Raw genomic sequence first — 24,116 nt, 5'->3', positions numbered from 1 at the left:
CCCCCCACCCCCTTAACCTACATCCCCAGGGTGGGACAGGTTTCCCCAGGCTGGAAGCAGTGCCCAGCCCCAGGTTCTCATGGGAGTTGTAGTCCTTAGGCTTCCCAGGTGTGGAGGGGAGGAGAAGTCATCGTCTCCAAAGTTGATGGTTACCACTCCATCATCAGGGCTGAGAGAGGGCTCACGAGGGTTTGTGCTTCACACGGGAATCTAGCCGTCCAACGTCTCAGAAATCGAGTTTTTGTTTCCCGGGAGCTGATAGGAGCTGGAGGTTTAATCCTTCAGAGCCTGATGGGATTTGAAGTCTCTAGAATCCAGGTGGCTGATGGGAATTGGGACTCTCTATGTCCCGGAGGCTTATGGGAAGTGGGAGGGGTTTTTGCTTTGTTTTGTTTGGTGGTTTTTATAAACTTCTTTGAATTAATGGGAGTTGTAGTCTCTCTTTGGTGTACACTGTAATTGTTACTGCCCAAGAATGAACGAGAACTTGGGTTTATTCAAGTCACAGGCTTGTGAGAATTAGAGGCTTGGCCTGGGGAAATGTGCTAATGGGAATAGGCTCTTCATTTCCCAGAGTTCCGTGGCAATTGTGGTTTCTGACCTCAGGTGCCAGTGGAGTTGCTTTACCTCCAAAAACAACCAAAAGTTTCCTTGGGAGTCTCTGCCACCCGGGACTAGTGGGAATAGAGTTTTGGTTTCCTAGAGACGTGTGGATATTGGAATCACTTCTGGAGGCTTGCGGCCATCGGAGCCTCCTTCCCAGGGACTCGGGGCAGTTACAATGTCTTCCTTGCAGAGACGGGTGGGAACTGGGGCTTCAGCGTCTTCAGTGAAGGGAGACCAGGCCTTGGTCCTTCACATGCCCCTTCCAGCCCTCGGCCCCGTCGGTGTCTTGCAGATACCTGGTTCTGGAGCATGTTTCCGGCGGTGAGCTGTTTGACTACCTGGTAAAGAAAGGGAGGCTGACGCCCAAGGAGGCCCGGAAGTTCTTCCGGCAGATCGTGTCCGCACTGGACTTCTGCCATAGCTACTCCATCTGGTGAGGGGACAGCTGGAGGGGGAGATGGCTGAGGGTGGCCCAGGAGGCAGGTCCCTGCAACCACATGGAGGGCTGAGCAGAAACCAGTGTGGTTAGCCCTCAACCCTAACCTTTTTAAAATTCCTGGTATTGTAACTCAGACCATACCACTTACCCTTTTGAAGAAGTGTACAGTTTCGTGGTTTTAAATACACTTTCAGTCTTGTGCATGGTTGCTATGTAATTTTAGAACTTTTTTTTTATAATTGTGTGTGTGTGTGTGTGTGTGTGTGTGTGTGTAGTTTGAGGCTTGTGCACGCTAGGCGTGCACTACCATTTGCCATATATCCTTGGCCTTTTTCTTTCTTTCTTTTTTCTGTGTGTGTGAGAGAGAAACCAGGTTTCTTATAGCACCTCTATATGTAGACTCTATGTAGACTAGCCTGCCCACAAACTCATTGCAATCCTCCTGTCTCAGCCTCCTGCATACCGAGATTACAGGTGTGTACCACCACATGCCTCTGTATTTGGTATTTTTTACATTTTATTTTTTACTAGTGTATGTGAGAGAGAGAGTGTACACATGTGTGCAACAGTGTGCACGTGGAGGTCAGAGGACAACTTTCAAGATCCTGTTCTCTCCCCTTTGTGGGTCCTGGGGAATCAAACTGAGGTCATCAGGCTTGGAGGCAAGTGCCTTTACCCCCTGAACCATCTTGCCAGCACTTCTGTCCTTTTTAAAACCAACTCAAGGTCACCAAGATGGTATCCTATGGTTTCTTCTAGAAGTTGTACAGTTTTATCTCTTGCAACTAATCCTGGGGTCCCTTTCAAGTTAATTTCAAAACTTTCAAGTGTTTGATGTGAGGTAAGAATTGCAGTTTATGTTTTTGACATATGAATATCCCTGCAAAGAGATATTTCTTCTCCTCAGTGACTTCAACCTAGACAAGATACGATGTGTGCAGGATTTAGGGTGAGGAGTGCATACCTGTAATCCTAGCACTCAGGAGACAGAGGCAGGAGCATCATTGAGAGTTCAGTGCCAGCCAGGGCTACATAGAAAGACCCTCTCTTGCCAGGCATTGTAGCACACACCTTCAATCCCAGTACTTGGGAGGCAGAGGCAGGCGGATCTCTGAGTTTGAGGCCAACCAGGTCTACAAAGTGAGTTCCAGGACAGCCAAGACTATTATACAGAGAAACCCTGTCTCAAACCCGTGTCGTCCTCCCCCCCCCCAGAGAAAGATCCTGTTTTTAAAAACAGGGTGGGGGTGTGGCTAAAGAGATGACTGAATGGTTAGAACGTAATACTCTTCGACAGGATCCAAGTTCAAGTCCCACCACTCATAACTAAAATCTCACAACTGCCTGTAACTCCAGCTCCAGAAAGGTGAGATGTCTCTAGCTTCACCAGACATCTGCAGTCACACACACACACACACACACACACACACACACACACACACACACTTCAAAATCAAATCTTTTTAAAAGGCACCTAAACACAGGCTATTGAAAGTAAGTTCACCTTTTTGAGTGGTATCAAGACTGGCAATGAAGACTATAGCCTATAGGGGGTGATATTCAACATACTGGGTGCGACCCACTTACTGACCGCTCCAAATAGAAACGGCAGACTTCTACAGCCCCACCTCCCTCCAGATTTGACCCTTAAATCTTGAGGAGTTTGATCCAGGAGTATAAATGCCCTGAGGAAGGAACCAGTTGCCTGCTTTGAGTGGCAGGTTTTTTGTTTTTTTGTAAAAAAAATAAAAATAATTACTTGAAACCTGTTGTAATGTACGCCTTTAGTCCCAGCACTCAGGAGGCAGAGGCAGGTGGATCTCTGTGAGTTCGAGGCCAGCCAGAGCTGCATAGAGAGACCTTGCCTCAAAAAAATTAAGAAGTTAAAAAAATTACTTGATATTCCCCCCAAATAATGATAACAATAACAGCAATAATAGTAAGTAATAATAATAATGTCTGGGTATGGTGGTACACGCCTTTAATCACAGCACTTGGGAGGCAGGTAGATCTCTGTGAGTTCAAGGCCAGCCTGGTCTACAGAGTAAGTTCCAAGACAGCCAGGGATACACAGAGAAACCCTGTTTTGAAATTTAAAAAAAAAAAAATTACTTGACATGGAAATTTTTATTTTTATTTTTATTGGGGGTATTAAGTAAGACAGAGTCTCATGGTATAGCCCAGATTGGCCTTGAACTCATATCAGTCCTCCTGTCTTGGCCTCCAGAGTGCTAGAATTACAGATATGACACTCCATACCTCACTGTTTTTGGTTTGTTTTTTTTTTTTCAAGACAGGCTTTCTCTGTGTAGCCCTGGCTGTCCTGGAACTCGCTCTGTAGACCAGGCTGGCCTCGAACTCTGAGATCCGCCTGCCTCTGCCTCCCGAGTGCTGGGATTAAAGGCGTGTGCCACTACCACCTGGCACCTAGCTGTATTTTTACATTTCTCTTTTTTTCAAAAACATTTATTTATTTAAGGGGAGGCACAAGTGCCATGGTCCACATGTAGAGGTCAGAAGACAACATTCGTTCTTTCTTCATATAGCCTCTAGAGCTTAAACTCAGGTCATCAGCCTTGACAGCAAGGACCGTTACCTCCTGAGCTATCTCAGTGGCCCAATTTTTATATTTCTTTTTTTTTTTTAAGAGATTTATTTATTATGTATACAATGTATGCATGCTCAGGTCAGAAGAAGGCACCAGATCTCATTACAGATGGTTGTGAACCATCATGTGGTTGCTGGGAATTGAACTCAGGACCTCTGGAAGAGCAGCCAGTGCTCTTAACCTCTGAGCCATCTCTCCAGCCCCAATTTTTATATTTCTAATAACCAGTTCATTGTGGATGTGGCGGTACATACCTCTGGAGGCAGGGACAGGTAGATCTCCATGAGTTCCAGGCCAGCCCAGGGCGGCATAGTGAGACCCTACCTCAAGAAATACATAAGTAGGCCGGGCGGTGGTGGCGCACGTGTTTAATCCCAGCACTCGGGAGGCAGAGGCAGGTGGATCTCTGTGAGTTCGAGGCCAGCCTGGACTACCAAGTGAGTTCTAGGACAGGCTCCAAAACTGCACAGAGAACCCCTGTCTCGAAAAACTAAAAAGAAAAGGAATACATAAGTAAATTTTGAATTGGGGCTGTAGAGATGGATCAGTGAGCTTGAGCGCTGGCTGCTCTTCAAGACCTGGTTCCAATTTCCTGCGCTACATCTCCAGCTCCAGGGGATCCAACACCCTCCCCTGACATCTCCAGGCACCAGACAGTCATATGGTGCCAATACATGCGTGCAGGAAAGCCCTGGCAGGGGCTGTCCGCATGGCTCCGTGGGGACGAGAACTTGCAGAGGTACAAGCTCAGGCCTCGAGAGGCAGAAGGCTCCCTGGCATTGGCTGGGCAGCCAGGCCAGCCATACTGATGAGCTCCGGGTACAGTGAGAGACCCTGCCTCAAAATGCACAGTGGAGAGCAACTGAGGAAGGCACAAGATGTCAACTTCCTGCTTTCACATGCATTGCACATACCTGTGTCCACGCCCATACACAAAAAGGCAGTAGAGTCAGGCACAGCATACATGCCTGTAATCCCTGTATCTGAGGGAGTAAAGCAAAAGGATTGATTGATTCAAGTTTGGGGTCAACTTGAGCTACATATCTAGACATTATAATATGACCCCCCCCCATACTCAAAAAGGCATTAGAGTCAGGCACAGCAATACATGCCTGTAATCCCAGTACCTGAGGGGGTAAGGCAAAAGGATTGATTCAAGTTTGGGGTCAACTTGAGCTACATATCTAGACATTATAATATGTCTCTCTCTCTCTCTCCCTCCCTCTCTCTCTCTCTCTCTCTCTCTCTCCCCCTCTCTCTCCCTCTCTCCCTCTCTCTCTTTCCTTCTCTCTCTCTCTCTCTCTCTCTCTCTCTCTCTCTCTCTCTCTCACACACACACACACACACACACACACACACACACAGTTAGGCTTGAGGGCACATAGTTATAATTCCAGTACATGGGAGATAGGACAAGAAGATTAGGATTTCAAAGCCATCCTCAACTATATAATCAGTGTGAGGCTAGCCTGAGCTACATGACACCTTGTCTTTAAAAAATACTAGAAGTGTCGGGCAGTAGTGGTACACGCCTTTAATCTCAGCACTCAGGAGGCAGAGGCAGGTGGATCTCTGTGAGTTCGAGGCTAGCCTGGTCTACAGAACAAGTTCCAGGATAGCTAGGACTGTTATATAGAGAAACCTTGTCTCAGAAAAACAAACAACAACAAAATACTAGAAGTATCTCACTCTAAGAGGTTGTAGGTGAGTGAGGATAGCTTCCCTGGGGGCAGCCAAAGCTGAGCTTCACCGGTTTGTCTTAGTCACAGAGACCTGAAGCCAGAGAACCTGCTGCTGGATGAGAAAAACAACATCCGAATCGCAGACTTTGGCATGGCATCCCTGCAGGTGGGGGATAGCCTCCTGGAGACCAGCTGCGGGTGAGTGGGAGGCCCAGCCCCTTCCCCCGAAGTCCCCGGAAGGGTGAGAAGCTGGCCAGGGCTCACACCCTCATACCCCCTCTCTCTTTTTCCTTCTCTTCCTCCAGGTCCCCTCACTATGCATGTCCAGAGGTGATCAAGGTGAGTGAGGGGATAAGGGGAGGGCAAGGGAAGTGGACAGAGTGACCACAGAGATGCTGTTGGGATGACACCTTTTGCCTTCCAGGGGGAGAAGTATGATGGCCGCCGGGCAGACATGTGGAGCTGTGGAGTCATCCTGTTTGCCCTGCTTGTGGTAAGGTGCCTTTGGCTGCTACCTCGGTATTTCTGGAACAATGTCACCCAGTAGAGTATAGAACCTCATATGTATCCTCATCTCCAGAGTCACCTCCTAAAGAATGGGAGTGTGTGTGTGTGACTTCTCAAATATTTGTAAGCATGTGTGACTGTATGTTCATATATATATATATATATATATATATATATATATATATATATATGTGAGTGTGTGTGATTTCTTGAATATATAAAGATGTTTGTGAGAGGGATCTCGAAAATATATGTGTGGTCTCCAAGTACGTGTGTGTGTGTGTGGGGGGGGTGTGAGTATGTGAGTGTGTGGGTGATCGCTTAAATATATGTGTGTGGGGGTGATCCTATTAATGTAAATATATGTGTTTGATCTCTCAAGTATAGGTGTGATCTCCCACATGTGTGTGTGGATTTATATAGAGAGCAATGGTTCTCAACCTTGCCAATGCTACAACCCTTGAGTATAGTTCCTCATGTTGTGGTAACCCCCAACCATAAATTTTGTTTGTTTGTTTTTGTTTTTGTTTGTTGTTGTTGTTGTTGTTTTTCAAGACAGGGTTTCTCTTTGTAGCTTTGCGCCTTTCCTGGAGCTTACTCTGTAGACCAGGCTGGCCTCGAACTCACAGAGATCCGCCTGCCTCTGCCTCCCGAGTGCTGGGACTAAACGCATGCACCACCACCGCCCGGCCATAAAGTTATTTTTGCTGCTCTTTCATAACTATCATTTTGCTCCTGTTGAGAATTGTAATGTAAATATCTGTGTTTTCCGATGGTCTTAGGCGACCCCTGTGAAAGTGTCCTTCGACTCCCCTCCCTCCCAAAAGAGGGTCCTGTCTCACAGGTTGAGAACCACCGCTGATACAGAGAGACAGGCAGTGTCTCGTGTCTTCCAGGCTAGCCTTGAACTCATATATAGGCCAGGATGGCTTTGAACTCCTGATTCTCCAGCTTCCACCTCCCAAGTGCTTGGATCACAGGCGTACACCACCGTACTTGGTTTGTGCACTGTTAGGGACTGAACCCGGGGTTTTACATGCTAGGTCTAGGACGTTCCTCCATCCCTGCTAGTCCTGTGTTTTACCTCGTGGATATCAAGACTTTATTCCTCAGCCCCGTGGTCATTTCTCGCAGAGGCTTCCCAAAGCCTCCTCCATCTTAGTCCTCCCTTGACCCCCTCCCCAGGCCGGGTCTTGTGGCAGGTGCTCCTCCTCCCGGCCATGGTCAGGGTTGTCAGTATGTATCTTGTCGCATAATTTTTCAACCCTTATCTCCCTTCCTTGTCTGTCATGAGCTCCTTGAGGTCGGGACCCATATCGGTGGCTTTCATCTTCGTGCGTTTGTTTACTTGACTCATCTCTTGGTCTCTCTTAGGCCAGACTTGGTCTCTCATAGGCCTCCTAATGTAGCATGCATTAATAACTGACTCAAAGCAGGCTTTCTTCTGGGCATGTTTTGTTTTTAAGGTTTATCTTTTATTTATGTGTGCCTGTGTGTGTCCATGGTTGTCTGGGGAACAAAAAGGATGTCAGATTCCCTGGAGCTGGAGTTAGAGGTGGCTCTGCGCCTTTTAGTGTGGTTGCTGGGAACTGAACCTGGGTCCTCTGGAAGAGCAGTCTGTACTCTTGGCCATCTCTAGCACCCTGAGCACACCTTCTGGTTGTTTGTTTTAAAGATTGATTGATTTATTTATTATGTGTACAGTAGTCTTCCTGCGTGTATGCCTGCAGGCCAGAAAAGGGCACCAGGTCTCATTACAGATGGTTGTGAGCCACCATGTAGTTACTGGGAATTGAACTCAGGACCTCTGGAAGAGCAGCCAGTGCTCTTAACCTCTGAGCCATCTCTCCAGCCCTGTTTGTTTGTTTTTAAGATCTCTCTCTCTCTCTCTCTCTCTCTCTCTCTCTCTCTCTCTCTCTCTCTCTCTCTCTCTCTCTCGTAGGGTTTCTCTGTGTAGCCCTGGCTATCCTGGAGCTTGCTCTGTAGACCAGGCTAGCCTCAAACTCAGAAAGCTGCCTGCCTCTGCCTCCCAAGTGCTGGAATTAAAGGTGTGTGCCACCATTGCCCAGCTAAGATTTATTTGTTTTTATTTTATGTATATGAGTGTTTTGCCTGCATGTATATCTGTGAACTTTGTGCTCACCTGGTGCCTGCGGATGCCAGAAGAGCAGTCTAAATCCCCTAGAACTAGAATTATGGATAACTCTAAGACACCATGTTGATGCTGGGAACCAAACCCAGGTCCTCTGCAAGAGCAGCAAGTATTCTTAACTGCCAAGCCATCTCCCTTGATGCATTTTTTAGGTGTTTTGAGACAGAGTTTCCTGTAACACAGGCTGACCTCAAGCTCACTATGTAGCTTCCCTTAAAATCCTGTGCCTTGGGGCTAGAGAGAGATAGCTCAGCAGTGAAGAGCACTGGCTGCTCTTCCAGAGGACCAATTCCCAGCACCCACGTGGCAGCTCACAGCTGTCTGTAACTCAAGTGCCAGTGGATCCAACTCCCTCACACAGTCATACATGCAGGTCAAACACCAGTGCATATAAAAATAAAATTAAAAAGGAAAAGAAAAGAAATCCTGTGCCTCCTTCCACTGCCCATGCCAGGTGGATACGGTGCTGGCGGTTGAACCCAGGGCTTTGTGTATGCGAGGCGAATTTTCTACCAACAGGCCTAGATCTCCAGATCCTTCCTCTCAGGTTTTTCTCATCAAATGGGGAAAAGACAGAGTTTTCAAATCTCTGCTTCCTCCTCTTGGACAAGGAAGTCACTCTCTCTCCGTAAGACTGTCTCCTTATGGACACAGTGTGGATAGTTACAGTACCAGCAATTGTGAAGACTTAAGTTAGTACTCCCAGTGCTGTAAACAGACAAGCAGCAGAAAGCACACTGAAAAACAAGTCAGAGTAATGACCGGCTGACCTTGATAAGAAGAAGCCGTGAGCAGTGGGGAGAAGGGACCTCGCTGGTTTTCGCCCAGAAGCAGTAATTCACCATTCCAGTACTCCCTAGCTCGCTGTTCACCGTGATTACATAGAAGTGAACTTCCGAGAGTAATGAGGACCAGCTGTGGCGGGCCTGGTATTTTCAGTCTGTCCCATAGCCTTGCCCAGTCCACAGAGGCTCGAGGCTGAGACTCACCGCCCACGCATCAGGCACCAGAGCCAAAGGTGGGCATTTTGACCCCAAGACCAGCAGCGAGGTGCCCTCTCCCCGGCTTCCTTCACCCTGCATTCTGTCCACGCACCTTAGATACGAGGCATAACCGTTTAAAACACTCAGAAAAGCCCTAAGATTCATAACATCATCTCCCAAGAGCCCTCCTCCGACTCCTTAGGTCAAACCAGACTCTCCTCTTGCTCGACTGTCCCCAGTCCTGATGATCACATCATCCCGTTCCAGCCCGTAATGGTTTCCCTTTGTTTCTCCTTGTATTCCCTTATTTTTGCTCTGTTTAAACATTCATGTATTCATTTGTCGTGTGTGTGTGTGTGTGTGTGTGTGTGTGTGTGTGTGTGTGTGTGTCCAGGGCATGAAGTCAGAGGACAACTAGCAGGAGGCAGTTCCTTCTTTCACCGTGTGGGTCCCAGGGATGAAACTCTGGTGCATAGGCGTGGTGGCACATTCCCCAGTGAGTCATTCCATGGCCCTATTTGAGACAGGTTCTCATATATCGCAGGCTGGCCTTGACCCCATTATGTAACTGGAGACGACCTTGACTGTGTTTCTGCCTCCTCCTGGTACTAGGGTTACAGATATAGGTGGAGTTTTCCTGTCCCGACCACCTAGTCCCAAATAATCACTCAGAGGCTTATATTAATTACTGACGCTCCGCCCATAGCTCATGCTTTTTACTAGCTAACTCTCACATTTAAATTAACCCATTTCTATTCATCTATTATTGCCACGTGGCTCGTGGCTTTACCTGTCCTCTAGCATGTCTTACTTCCTGGGCATCTCTCTGACTCCGCCCTTCCTCGTCCCATCATCCCCACTTTGGCTTGCCCACCCAGCTTTATCCTGTTCAGCGATCAGCCAGTCGGCCTGTTTATTAAGCCAATCGCAGCGACATATATTCACACAGTGCACAGAATGGTGATTCCACAGCACACAGGAGTCAACGCCATGTCCCGCTGATGATGCAGTGGTGGGGATTGTGCACAGCTTCATGCATGCTAGACAAGCACACTACTGCAATGGAGCCACATTCCTGGCCATTTTTGGTTTCAGACAGCATCTTTCTGTGTAGGCCAGGCTGGCCCCGAACCGACAGAGGTTGCCTGCCTAAATCTACCAAGTTCTGGGATTAAAAGTGCGTACCGCCACATCAAGCCCTCTTAGTTCATTAGTTAGTTAGTTGTTTGTTTGTTTGAGACAAGGTCTCACTGGTAACCCTGGCCAGCCTAGAAATCACTGTGTAGACCAGGCTGGCCTTGAGTCCACAGAGATCCAGCTGCCTATGCCTCCTGAATGCTGAGACTGCACCACAACCAGCCCTCACTTGTTTTACTGGTATACCTATTTATGCATTATTTATTTATGCTGAGATTAAAGGCACGAGCCACCACACCGGGCAGTCTCCTTCTCCTTTACTCTCTTTCAGACTTGGTCTTGCTATGTAACCCACACTGGAATAAAACTCACTGTGTAGCCCAGGCCGGCCTCACGGCTGCATCAGTCCTCCTGCCGTAGCCTCCTGAGAGCTGGGATTACAAGCATGCACCGCCTTGTCTGGCAAACACAGTATGTTAAGTGTAGAGGAACTTCCCACAGCACAGGGGCCTGAACCTAGGGACTGGTGTTCGATAGGCAAACACTCTACCACTGAACTCTATCTCCAGATGTTCCTCCTGTCTTTGTTCTGTTTTGTTTTGTTTTTGTTTTCGTTTTTCGAGACAGGGTCTCTCTGTGTAGCCATAGACTGTCCTGGATCTCACTCTATAGACCAGGCTGGCCTCGAACTCACAGCGATCCGATTTCCTCTGCCTCCCGAGTGCTGGGATCAAAGGCGTGCGCCACCACCGCCTGGCTGTTCCACCTGTCTTTGGTTGTTTTGTTTGTTTATTTGTTTGAGTCAGGGTCTCACTATGTAGCCCTGGCTAGCCTAGAATTCACTTAGTAGACCAGGCTGGCCTCAGACTTGCAGTGGTGGGTTTTGTTTTTGTTTTTTTTAGAGACACACTTCCCCTTGCAAACCTCTACTATGTCACTTACATATTACACACTGGGCAGCCCTTTGCCAAACTGCTGAGCTCCTTGTGTCTTAATTTCCCCATCCAAAGTGAGGATTATGGGCTGGAGAGAGTAGCTCAGTGGCCAAGAGCACTTACTGCCCCTCCAAGAGGACCTGAGTTCAATTCCCCGTACCCACATCCGCCAGTTCACAACGGTCTGTAACTTCAGCTCCAAGGGACCTGGCTTCCAAAAGCACTTGTTTGTATACGTGTAGCACACACACATGCACCTAAGTAAAAATAATTTTTTTAAAGTGAGGATTATTTTGGGTTTGAGGTATTTTTTTGTTTTGTTTTGTTTCTGTGTTTTTTGTTTGTTTGTTTGTTTGTTTGTTTTTTTAATGTGGTTTCTGTTTGTGGCAGGGTGTTATGTCACCCAAGCTGGCCCTGAACTCACTATGTAACTGAAGATGACCTTAAACTTCTGACCCTCCAGCCACTACCTCCCAAGTTCTGGGATTGTAGGCATGTGCCACTACACTGGCGTTGGGGATCGAACCCAGGGCTTCATGAATGTTAGGCAAGCACTCCACCAGCTGGACTACATCTCCAGCCTTGTAGGTGAGGCTATGAAGATTGTCCTGCGCCCCTCTCGTGCCCATGGTGAGGGTGAGGTGTGTGGATGCACCATCAGCACTCGGAACCTCCCCTGGCTAATCTTAAGCTCCACCTAATGCAGCGGTCCTCAACCTTCCTGATGCTTCAACCCTTTAATGCAGTTCCTCACGTTGTAGTGACCCCCAACCATAAGAGTATGTCGTTGCTACTTCATCACTGTCATTTTACCACTGTCGTGAATGGTAATGTAAATATCTGGTTTTCAAATGGTCTTAGGCGACCCCTGTGAAACAATGGTTCGACCCTCCCCAAAGGGTTTGTGACGCGTAGGTTGAGAACCACTGACCTAAGGCTCTTGGTCATGTCTTGCACAGGGGGCCCTGCCCTTCGATGATGACAACCTGCGCCAGCTGCTGGAGAAGGTGAAGCGCGGTGTCTTCCACATGCCGCACTTCATTCCTCCGGACTGCCAGAGCCTCCTGAGGGGCATGATCGAAGTGGAGCCGGAAAAGAGGCTCAGTGTAAGTTGGCAGGGACTGGCAGAAGAGGAATGGTGGGTGGGTGAGATGCCAGAATTCCCAAGGGAGTCATGGGACGGGACCAGTTTCCAGAGCCTGCCTGTAAATCCTTGGATGGAGGCGTTCACCGGTTACCCTACAGCCCAAGGTCCAGCAAAACCTAAAACTTACAAACTAGAGAGGAAGCAGTCCAAGGTTGGATCGGAGAGTCCCAGGCCTTGGGGATGGCACATGTGCGGATGGGCAGGGGTTGAAAAGGCTGGCCCTGTGCACGCAGAAAACTGCCACCCAGAGTCTAGAAATGGTCGTCTGTAGGTGCACATAACGATACGCTTTACGACCACCAGAGGGAGACATGATATGTCATCCTGCCTCTGGTTGGGGAGGGACCTCCCAGAATCAACTCTAACTGATTTTATTTAATTGCTCACCCTCTGTGTGTATCTGACCTAATTTCTGCTTCTCTGTAACCCACCCCTTCACAGCTGGAGCAAATTCAGAAACATCCCTGGTACCTGTGAGTAAGAGGGAATTGAACAGTTGGGTACCCGAGGGAGGGAGGACCTTGGGGCCAGAGCAGAGGTGGAGGGCGTGATGCCATGTTGGGTGGGGCGGGATGGGAGGAATTAGTCTCACACTAAAGTCCTGGCAGAAGAGGACAGAGCCGAAGAAAGAGTGTCAGACCAGAGGGAGGAGGGAGCCAGGGGTCCATCTGTAGTCAGAGAGAGAACGAGGGTCTGGACTCCTGTCTGAAGGAGGAGAGCTAAATCCCGATTGCCTGGGTCTCAGGAAGTCAGGCTGGGGACCCCGACTCTCCAGGTCCTGGGAGGAGTAGTCTGGGCCTGGGACCTAAGCCTAGGATGATGATAAAGGCTCTCTTACGGATGCTGGTTTTCTCCAAAGTGTTTCTGCACCTTTCCAGGGGCGGGAAACACGAACCAGACCCTTGCCTGGAGCCAGCCCCAGGCCGCAGGGTAGCCATGCGGAGCCTGCCTTCCAATGGAGAGCTGGACCCTGACGTTCTGGAGAGCATGGCGTCCCTGGGCTGCTTCAGAGACCGCGAGCGGCTGCATCGAGAACTGCGAAGCGAGGAGTAAGACCGCCCAAGATCCTCTCCCAGGCACCCCCACTTCACCGGTTGACTGGGTTGTGGCAGTTCCCAAGACTGCCTGCAGGGGGCGTACCACATCCAGGCTTAGGGAGCCAACAGACTAGAGGCTTAGAGCTGGTGTGCGCGGGAGCGATTGTGATCTGGAGAGAAATGCGCCGAGCAGGCATGTCGGATGAGGTCTGTGTTACGTAGAACTTAGGACGTACTTAGTGAGTGCCCCAGTGTTAGCTACTATTGGGTAAAATTAAATTGTGATGTACACTGGACCCTAGGAAGATAGCCATGCTGAGATGTAGGAAAATGGCATTCTGGGTCAGAGAAGAAAAATAGGACCAGAACACCTGGGTCTGAGAGAGGAGGTCTACGGCTTGGACTTGAAGAACTGTGGTAGGAGGGGTGGGGTCTGGACGCCAGGGTCTAAAGGTGGAGGGCTAGGATCTGGACTTGAACCCTTGGATCTGGGGACAGATACACTAGGTGCCCTGACTGCAAGGAACCACAGCATATGGGAGGGAGCGAGGTCTCATTCAGACACAAATTTCCTTATTTTACATACTTTTTTTCATTACATTTATTTACGTATGGGGGTGGGGGGCGTGTGTGCCAAGGCACATTCGATTGGAGATCAGAGGATAACTGGACAGGAGTTCGGTTCTTTCTTTCCACCAATGTGGGTCCCAGGGATCCAACTCGGGCCATCAGCCTTTAGTGGCAAGGACCTTCATCCACCTCCCCAGCCCTGGGCACTGGTTTCTGACCTCAGTCCTCCCTGCCTCCCTCTTCCCTGTCTCAGGGAAAACCAGGAAAAGATGATCTATTACTTGCTTTTGGATCGGAAAGAGCGGTATCCCAGCTGTGAAGACCAGGACCTGCCTCCTCGGAATGATGTCGGTGAGACGGCAGATTGGGCGATCCGGATCCTAGGACTCCTGAGGGAGGAGGATGCTGTAGGCCTTGGGAGTCTACGTTTAGACAGCTAGACATTTATGAGACCCTCTCTCTGCTCTGGGCCTCGGTTTGCCTACTGAGGAGGTCGATGCTCTCTCCCTGCAGACCCACCTCGGAAGCGTGTGGATTCTCCCATGCTGAGCAGACACGGGAAGCGGAGGCCAGAGCGGAAGTCCATGGAAGTTCTGAGCATCACGGATGCTGGCAGTGGTGGTTCCCCGGTGCCTACCAGACGGGCCTTGGAGATGGCCCAGCACAGTCAGAGGTGAGAGCCTCTTGTCCCCTCCGGAAGGATCTTCAGCCCCAGAGCATTCTAGACCCTGCTCGACCTCACGTCTTCTGTGTACCTGGGACAAACCACTGCCCTGCCTGGTCCTCGTTCCCTGGGAGGACGTGGAAGTGAAGGAACATCTGAACCTTTTGAAACGCAATTTTTTTTTTTTTAATTCTGTAAACAGATCCCGCAGCGTCAGTGGAGCCTCCACTGGTCTGTCCTCCAGCCCTCTGAGCAGCCCAAGGGTAAGTCAAGAGAGACTTCAGAGAATTGAGACAGATAGGGAGTAGTCAAAAAAGACTGAACAGGAAACACAGTTCCATGAGGCATCCTTACCCCAGAAGTGTCAAAGACCCCATTTCTGCCTTCTTAGGATTGGATTTGTAGTTTATCCGAAGAGTTTCATCATTGAGCACGTTCAGTGTGTCAGTCTCTGCTTAGCCTGGGCTGGGATGCAGGGCCAGTGCCTCGAATCCTGAGTGTGGGTGGGGCTGACTGGACTACAATTCCCAGCATGTCTCGCGGACCTCCCCAGCGAGTCTAAGCAAGCAGTGCTTCCAAAGCGTCCCGGAAGTTGTAGTCCGAGCTCATACGAGGTCCCACACTCCTCCACAGAGTCCGGTCTTTTCCTTCTCACCGGAGCCAGGAGCTGGAGATGAGGCTAGAGGCGGAGGCTCCCCGACTTCCAAAACACAGACGCTGCCTTCTCGGGGCCCCAGAGGCGGGGGTGCTGGGGAGCAGCCACCGCCCCCCAGTGCCCGTTCCACACCCTTGCCCGGACCACCAGGCTCCCCGCGCTCCTCCGGCGGAACCCCCTTGCACTCACCTCTGCACACGCCTCGAGCCAGCCCTACTGGGACCCCAGGAACGACACCACCGCCCAGTCCAGGCGGTGGCGTCGGGGGAGCCGCCTGGAGAAGTCGTCTCAACTCCATCCGCAACAGTTTCCTGGGCTCCCCTCGCTTCCACCGGCGCAAGATGCAGGGTAGGGGTCTCGGCAGATGCGAGGCTGGAGTTGCCAGCTGCTGAATTCTAATGTGGGAAGGAGAGGGCTGAATGTCTTGTCCTTCGGGCAATCTCCATGGGGGTCTTCGGGTAGGAAAGAGAGCCATCTTTCCAAGTCCCAAGACAAATTGAGATGATAATGTTTGGAGAGAAGAGGTGGGTTTCCGGAAAGAGGCGATGAGGACAGGTCCCGTATGATGTACTCTGGGGCTTGAGCCTTACCCTGAGGAGTATGGCCTAACCACTGCCTTTCCTGAAGGGGCCAGATCAGACTACCTGGTTAGGGTTAGCCATTTGGGAGGCGACTTGCACCTACACAGCCTTGGATGACAAATAGTAAGTATTGACTACTTTCTCTCCCCTCCCTGACCAGTCCCCACCGCTGAGGAGATGTCCAGTTTGACACCAGAATCCTCTCCCGAGTGAGTTCAACAAGGGAAGAAACAGAGTGGGAACTGAGGGGGTCCGTCTTTTAGCGTCTTCCTAACTGTACTGTTTCTATCCCCTTCCACGCAGGCTGGCAAAACGCTCCTGGTTCGGGAACTTCATCTCCTTGGACAAAGAAGAACAAATATTCCTCGTGCTAAAGGACAAACCTCTCAGCAGCATCAAAGCGGACATTGTCCATGCCTTTCTGTCGGTGAGAGCCCTAGCGTCCCCATTGACCACAAAGCTACACCCCCTGCCACTCTATCCCTGGACGGACTTGCTTCTGAGACTCATGGGATTTGTAGTTTTCCAGCAAGAGTTGGAGTTGGTCAGTATTGGACAGGGAGGCAAGAGCAGACTATTGGGCCCAAAGTGCTGAAATAAGACCCTCAACAACAGTTTTCTGAGTACCAGGGGAAGGCGGAAGCGTTGCCATGCCTCGACACAAGATCTGAGGGTGGTACGAGGAAAGACCTTTCTCAGTGGACCTTAATGCTTCCTACTTAAAGCCAGTCCCACAGTCCTTTGCTGTAGGGCTGGTGGGATTTGCAGTTACCCAGACATGTGACTTGTGGAGGAAGGGAAGCCGTGTATTTCATATGGCTCAGAAGTGTATTTCATATGATTCTAGCTATCCCATAGGTAGCGGAGGTTATATGAATTTAGGATTCATTCTTTTGAATGTAGGGCAGAGGAACTACAGGCACCGGTGGGCATGGGTCTTCCCAAGGCTTGTTTGTTATTCTTTCCCCCAGTGGCTGATGGGTGATCTGTCCCTCAGACTCACCCCATCCTTATATCCTTCTAGATCCCCAGCCTGAGTCACAGTGTGCTGTCACAGACCAGCTTCAGGGCCGAATACAAGGCCAGCGGCGGCCCCTCCGTCTTCCAGAAGCCTGTCCGCTTCCAGGTGGACATCAGCTCCTCCGAGGGTCCAGAACCCTCCCCCCGAAGAGATGGCGGTAGTGGAGGTGGCGTCTACTCAGTCACCTTCACGCTCATCTCCGGTGCGTCTCTCCCAACCAGCCTTGGGGTAGTCATGATCTCTAAAATAGGATTATCCGCACAGGAGAGCAGCAAGAAAAGGAAATCAGCACAGGCTGTGCTGATTCTGTGAGCCCCCCTCCCCCACAGGCTTTCCTTTCCCAGTCTTTCCATGGGCGTATATAATGAGAAATCATTTCATTGGTATCAGTAATCACTCGTTTTTCAAAGGGGAAAAAAAAGTCTATAGAGTGCTCTGTGCTACCTTTTCATCTTCTATTAGAAGTGTGAGCATGCTAGCCTCCAACATCAGTGCCCTACCCAGAGCAGACATCACCAATCCATCCATGGAGTTCAGCTGTAGTCTCAGAATTTGAACTCCAGGCAGCCATGACCAATCAAGAGTTAGCCTGAGAGAAGAAAATCCACAGGAATGCCTTGCTTTCAAGTCTTGGTTCCTGGGCCTTCATATTGGAAGTATATACATTGGAAGTATATACATATTTGCTCTCTTGGTCACCAGTTTTAATATGTTATGGTCGGGGGATGACTTTACAATGAGTGTGTGTGACATCAACTGGAGGTCAAAGGTCAGTTTGTGGGAATCTCCTACCATGTGATCCCAGGGATTGAACTCCAGGTTGTCAGGCGTGGCAGCAAGTGTCTTATCATCTTGCCAGCCCACGGTGTGGTGGTGGTGTTTGTCTGTTTCTCTCACTTACTTTTCTATGTTAAAGAAAAAAAAATTTTTTTTTTTTTTTTTTTTCCGAGACAGGGTTTCTCTGTGTAGTTTTGGTGCCTTTCCTGGAACTCACTCTATAGCTAAGGTTGACCTCAAACTCACAGAGATCCTCCTAGCTGTGCCTCCCAAGTGCTGGGATTAAAGACGTGCACCACCACCGCCTAGCTAAGAAAAATTTTTTTATGAATATGAGTATTTTTCTGCATGTATGTCTGTGTATTATGTGTGTGCCTGGTGCCCAAGGAAGCCAAAGGAAGATGTCAGATTCCCTGGGACTGGAGTTAACAAGTAGTTGTGAGCCACCACGTGGGTGCTAAGAGTCAAACTCAAGCCCTCTAGAAGACAGCCAGTGCTCTTAACCACTGAGCCATCTCTCCAGCCCCTCACTGATTTTTCTCACGTTTTTTTTTTTTTTTTTTTTTTTCTCTTCACATCCCTAAGGAAAGTTAAGCAAGCAGCAGCGTCTCTTTAAAGAGAAACCGACACCTGTCGTTCGTTATGTTAAAATGAAGGTGTCTGGGTGTAACAGTGTTCCTTAGGTGCAGGGCAGAGATCCATTTGGGAACCAGTTATTGATGCAGGCCCAACAGAGTCAGGAAAATGATCCCTTAAAGGAGGACTGTCTTGCTCGACGGAGGGAGGGACTTTGCTGCCTCCACTCTGAGTGACGTGTTTCCTATCTGCCCATCCCCCACCAGGTCCCAGCCGTCGGTTCAAGCGAGTGGTAGAAACCATCCAGGCACAGCTGCTGAGCACTCACGACCAGCCCTCCGTGCAGGCCCTAGCAGGTGGGTGACATCCAGGGTGACTGGGTCCAAACACTGCTCTCTCTTTGCTTGGCTGGCCCACTTCGTGGACTTTCGGCCAGTGTCTTGCTGAGGCCTCGTGTCTTGCTGAGGCCTCCCCTGCACTGTTGAGAATAGATGTTCCCACAAAAGGCTGGGGTCTGAGAAGGGACTCCTCAGCACCCCGGAGTTCTTAGGGGACAGTGGCCTCCATGTTGGGAGCAGTGGAACATGGTGCCACAGAGCTGTGGGAGATTTCCCAGCCATCCTGGTGTGCCTGGGACTAGGGGCAAGGCATAACCTTTAGGCTAAAACCAGGACAGATAGGATGTATTAGTGGCTCACTGTACAGGACCCAAATGTCATTGGAATTGAAGGACATAGTTCTCATCTGGCATCCAGAGGGCAGAGCAGAGGCCAGGCCTCAGGGAGGTGTTATAATTCATCCAGTTTCCATAAGAGAATAACATAAACCAACTAGGGTTAGCTCAGAGATAGACTGTTTGCCTAGCAAGGGTCCTGGGTTCAATCCTCAACAGAGAAAAAGACAAGCAAAAGACGTGTTCTGGGTGGCTTTTTAAGCAGTAGGAAACCAGGTATGGAGGTGCTTGCCTGTAGTCCCAGCATTCAGGAAACTGAGGCAGGAGGATTGCCACAAACTCAAGGCCATCCTGAGTGGCTAGTTCCAGGCCATTTTGGCCACTTCATAAAACTGTCTCAAGGCAAACAAATGGGGCTGAGGATGTAGCTCTGTTATCGAGTGCTTGGCCAGCATGCACTAATGTCTGGGTTCAATCCTGGCACCATGTAAATTGGAAATGGTGTAACACAGCTGTAACGTCAGGCAGCATTAGAGTCAGGAGGATCAGAAATTCAAAGTCAGCCAGGCAGTGGAGATGCACGCCTTTGATCCCAGCATTCAGGAGGCAGAGGCAGGCAGATCTCTATGAGTTCAAGGCCAGCCTGGCCTACAGAGGGAGTTCCAAGACAGGCAGAACTACACAGGGAAACCTTGTCTTGGAAAACAAAACAAATAAAGAAAGAATATCAGGGCTGGAGAGGTGGCTCAGTGGTTAAGAGCACTGGCTGCTCTTCCAGAGGACCCAGGTTCAATTCCCAGCAACCACATGGCAGCTCACAACTGTTCATAACTCAAGTTCCAGGGGATCCGACACCCTCATACAGATATACATGCAGGCAAAATACCAATACACATAAATTTTTTTTCATTTTTTAAAAATGAAAGAAATTCAAAGTCATGCTCAGCTATGTATCAAATTCGAGGCCAGACAGATATTTATGAGACCCTGTCTCAGAAATAAACAAAAAAATTATTTTCTTTTTTAATTATTATTTTTTAATAGCATTATATTTTATGTGCATGGGTGGTTTTGCCTGCATGTGTGTCTGTGCACCGTGTGCATGCTTGGTGTGTGTGGAGGCCAGAAGAGGGCACCAGAGCCCTCAGAAGTAGAGGTACAGAGGGTTGTGAGCTGGAGATTAGATGCAGGTCCTCTGGAAGAGCAGCCAGGGCTCCTAGCCAGGAAGCCATCTCTCCAGCCCAAGAGTTTTTGTTCCGAGACTGGAAGTCCCGGGTCGAGGCAGCGCGACCGATCTTGTGTCTGTCTGGAGCCCATCTCCTCATTCTCTGATGGCCTCTTCTCACTGTGTCTCCTTAGGTTTCCTTTTGGCTTTTTTAAAAACAGGTTCTCTTCTGTCCCAGACTGGCCGCAAGCTCGGTATGTAGACATAGATGACCTTGAACTCCCCATCCTCCTGCCTCCGTCCCGGCTGCTGGGATGACAGGCGTGCACCACCACCGGTCTAGCTTTCACTGAGGTCTTTGATAATTTCATGGCACGAAGCCCATCTATGAAGGCTCCACCCTAAAAAAAAATCTAATTATCTCCCAGAGGCCTCATCCATTTAGGGGTGATGATTTCAGCATGTGAATGATGGGGGACACAACATTTAGCCTGTAGTACCAAGGGTGTCTGCCATAGCAGATGCAAAGATGAGATTTCTAAGTGAATGAAGAGTTTACAGACAAAAGCAGGCTCCACTGTAGGAGCAAGAAAGGGGCGTGCCAGGTACGTCAGAGTCCAGCGAAATCAGCCTGATATCCCTCTGTCCCCACCCCTATAGAAGGGATCCAGCGCAGAGAATCCAGCAATGAGTACAGCAGCCACTGGAGGACACTAGTAGCTTGACCCTGGATTCACTGGCTGCCATTAATAAATGACCTCAAGCCAGGCGGTGGTGCACACCTTTAATCCCAGCACTCGGAAGGCAGAGGCAGGAGGATCTCTGTGAGTTCAAGGCCAGCCTGGGCTACCAAGTGAGTTCTAGGACAGCCAGGGCTACACAGAGAAACCCTGTCTCGAGAAAAAAAGAAGACGACCTCAAAGTTGGTCCCTGAAACAATACCGGTTTTCCATCCTGCTGTCCTGGAGGTGCGGCACCCAGGCTGACATCAGGGTGTCTTCCGGAGAGCTATCCTCTCTTGCTCTGCGGCTCCTTCCTTCACCTGTGGCCACACCCTGCAGAGCCAGGAACACTGCTCTGCCCTTGACGTGACTGGTTCATGTAAGGACTTGTGTGACTAAACTGGGTCTACCCAGATAATCCCAGGTAGTCTCCCCACCCACAGGGATTATTCTGAGTCACAAGGCATGATCTCAACGTTTTCACAGGTCCCCAGCTTTAGGATGTGAACGTCTGTGGGGGATAGCATTATTCAGCCTACCACAACCTCCCTGGGGGTCATTTGGCAGGTCTCACATGGAGAGCAGGAAGATGTTATTGGCATCGTGTGGGTGGGGACCAGGGACGCTGAAAAACCTTGTAACTCACAGAAAACCTCTCACAGCAGAGTTATTCAGGCCCAGGAGGATTAGTTAAATGACTGGTTGGTGCAACAAAATACCTTACAAAGGCGACTTCAGGAAGTGGGTTTTGGCAAGAGAGCTCAGCATCTGAAGGTGCTCGAGCTCCTAACTCCTCCTGAGTCAGGTCCCCGTGACCCACATGATGGGAAGGAGAGCAAACTGGAGCTGCAGCACACCACACACACACACACACACACACACACACACACACACACACTAAGGAAAATGCTGGGCGGTGGTGGCGCACTCAGGAGGCAAGAATGGGCGGATCTCTGTGAGTTCAAGGCCAGCCTGGTCTATGGAGAGAGGTCCAGGACAGCCAGGGCTACACAGAGAAACCGTCTTGAAAAAACAAAAAAAAGAGGAGGGAAAGGAAAAGGTTTCTTTTGGCCTTCAGTTCCAGGGGACAGTCCATCATGGCAGACTGGACATGGTGGCCCCGCCCACGGAGTGGTACAGCTCACATTGGGGTGGGTCTTCCCACATTAGTTATCCTAGTCCAGACCATCCTTTACAAACATGCTCAGAGCCTTGTTTCATGATGGCTCCAGGTCTTGTTAACCTGACCTGTGATCCAGTCACTTGGGAGGCTGAGGCAGGAGGATCAGGTGCTTAAGGTCATCCTCTGCCACAGAGTGAGTTCAGGGCCAACCTGAGCTCTGTGGGGGTGGGCTAGAGAGACGGCCCAGCCGTTGAGAACACTTGTTGCTCTTGTAGAAGACCCCAGTGCCTACATGATGACTCATAACCATCCAGAACTCCAGTTCTAGGAGGTCTGATGTTCTCTTCCGAACTCAGTGGACACCAGGCATGCACATGGTACACATACATGCGGGAAACCTCTCATAAAGTAACACCTAAAGGGCGTGGGGGTGGGGGCAGAGAAATGGCTTAGTACATTGTTAGATAAGCAAGCATGAGAAGCTGAGTTTCATCCCCAGAACCCATGAGAAAAAGCCAAGGGGCTGGGGACTTAGCTCAGGGGTAGAGTGCTTGCCTAGTGAGGCAGGGTCCTGTTCTCGGCTCCAGGGGAAAAAGTGTGGCCATACTGCAATGTAGCCCTGTAATCCCAGCACTGAGAGACAGGGGAGCCCCTAACCAGTCCAACCAATTGGTAAGCTCCAGGTTCAGCGAAAGCACCAAACTCCCCCAAACGGTCCTCTGAGCTCCACTTGTGGGCTGCAGCATGTGTGTGTCCCCACACAAAATAAATACTTAAAAATGTAACCTAGGAAATAAGATAAACCACAGTGAGCTTTAATTCTAGTACTCAGAAGGCAGAGGCAGGTAGATCTCTGTACATTTGAGGACAGCCTGGTCTACATAGAGAGTTCAGATGTTGACCTCCATGTACACACAAAATCGTGTACACACACATGCTAGCCCATGTGTACAAAGTGTGGCCTTCCTCAGGTCAGCAGAAGCAGAAGGGTCTGAGACCCCAAGACAATTCCCAACACTGTGAACTCCATTCCCGTAGAATTACCTAGTTGTAGATAAGGGGTACAGCAGATATCAACCCTGCGGTTGCCTCTGAGAGCTGAGAATTCCTTGTGGTGGGCTGGCCTGGACCTCGGACAAACTGGGCAGGTTTTTCGAAGCCACAGGGCACCTGTGGGCCCCCTGTAGGAAAAGGTGGGCTTCCCTATGGCAGCTGTCTCTGGGACTTGAAGTCCCACAAATGGTGAATTCCATCTCTGTTATGATTGTTGTTATTTCTGTCACATTTATTTATTTATTTGTGTATGGGGGAGTGAGCATCATGGTACGCATGTGGAGGTCAGAGGACACCTTGGAGTCTCTCTCCTCCTATGTGGGCCCCAGGGATCAAACTTCGGTCATCAAGCTTGGTGACAAGTGCCTTTACCCGCTGAGCCATCCTGCCGGCCAACTTTGGTTTCTTGGGGCTACTGAGACCAGCAGATAGGAGCCTCAACCTGGTTTCAGCAGCCTATCAGCCCATACAAAATCACTTCTTCCTTCCAGATGAGAAGAATGGAGCCCAGACCCGGCCTGCTGGTACCCCACCCCGAAGCCTGCAGCCCCCACCAGGCCGCCCTGACCCTGATCTGAGCAGCTCTCCCCGCCGAGGACCCCCTAAGGACAAGAAGCTCCTGGCCACCAATGGAACCCCTCTACCCTGACCCCAGGGGGCCAGGGAAGGAGGGGAGCCCCCTCCACCCCCCTTCCCTGCCCCCCTACTGTGAATCTGTATATAAGGCCCAAGGAGTATGTGGGGGGGGACATAAAACTCGGTCTTGCCCTGCAGGGTTGGGGCTCCAGGGGCCGTGCCCAATGGGGGGAGGTTCTAGGGCAAAAAAGGGGGTGGGAGCTGTTTCTATTTATTTATTAATTTATTATTTTATTTATTGATCAATCTCTGCGGGTGGGGTGGGGGAGGGATGGGAGCTGGTTGGGGGTGGCTTAGCAGATCCGGACAGGGTCCTCTGTGTCTGTGTCATCCCCGGCCCCCACTTCCCTTCCTGGGCCCCCCCCCCCCCCCCCCCCCCCCCGCTCCCCACCAGGTCCTCCTTCCTTCCCCTACTACGACCTTCTGTACGGATTTGCTCTCCCGGAAGGAATTCTGGTTCCGCGTGATCCTGCCTGCGTCTGTGTCTGATTCCGCCGGCGGCAACAACAACAACAACAAAATTAATAAATAGCCTTGATCAGGGATAGCCGGCTTGGCCTTCGCCTCTCAGTTCGTGGGGTGCCTCTTCTGAGCACAGGGACAGGTGGGTAGCAAGATGCCGCCTCTCTGAGTGGTGAGCACAAGCCCACTCTGCCACGCATCCATC

General features: G+C 50.1%; 1 protein-coding gene across 3 annotated transcripts in view; it reads left to right on the top strand.

Moving 5' to 3' along the window:
- Positions 1 to 23,704, top strand: part of Brsk1 (BR serine/threonine kinase 1) — a 33,069-nt gene extending 9,365 nt beyond the window's left edge. For 2 of the 3 annotated variants that reach the window (XM_059281992.1, XM_059282000.1), the window contains exons 4-19: positions 899 to 1,039; positions 5,417 to 5,533; positions 5,641 to 5,674; positions 5,760 to 5,828; positions 12,009 to 12,155; positions 12,638 to 12,669; positions 13,075 to 13,245; positions 14,057 to 14,154; positions 14,317 to 14,476; positions 14,670 to 14,730; positions 15,101 to 15,470; positions 15,864 to 15,912; positions 16,007 to 16,130; positions 16,728 to 16,926; positions 18,344 to 18,433; positions 23,305 to 23,702. In XM_059281992.1, the coding sequence (XP_059137975.1) occupies positions 899 to 1,039; positions 5,417 to 5,533; positions 5,641 to 5,674; positions 5,760 to 5,828; positions 12,009 to 12,155; positions 12,638 to 12,669; positions 13,075 to 13,245; positions 14,057 to 14,154; positions 14,317 to 14,476; positions 14,670 to 14,730; positions 15,101 to 15,470; positions 15,864 to 15,912; positions 16,007 to 16,130; positions 16,728 to 16,926; positions 18,344 to 18,433; positions 23,305 to 23,462 (2,020 nt within the window). In that variant the 3' untranslated portion in view covers positions 23,463 to 23,702. Of the gene's footprint in view, positions 1 to 898; positions 1,040 to 5,416; positions 5,534 to 5,640; positions 5,675 to 5,759; positions 5,829 to 12,008; positions 12,156 to 12,637; positions 12,670 to 13,074; positions 13,246 to 14,056; positions 14,155 to 14,316; positions 14,477 to 14,669; positions 14,731 to 15,100; positions 15,471 to 15,863; positions 15,913 to 16,006; positions 16,131 to 16,727; positions 16,927 to 18,343; positions 18,434 to 23,304 lie in introns of all 3 variants that reach the window. The other variant, XM_059281983.1, reaches the window with a different exon arrangement.
- Positions 23,705 to 24,116: the final 412 nt, after the last annotated feature.

The sequence above is a fragment of the Peromyscus eremicus genome, chromosome 1 (genome assembly GCF_949786415.1).
Source record: "Peromyscus eremicus chromosome 1, PerEre_H2_v1, whole genome shotgun sequence".
In the NCBI taxonomy this organism is placed as follows: domain Eukaryota; kingdom Metazoa; phylum Chordata; class Mammalia; order Rodentia; family Cricetidae; genus Peromyscus; species Peromyscus eremicus.
This window is presented reverse-complemented; position numbering and strand designations above follow the sequence as displayed.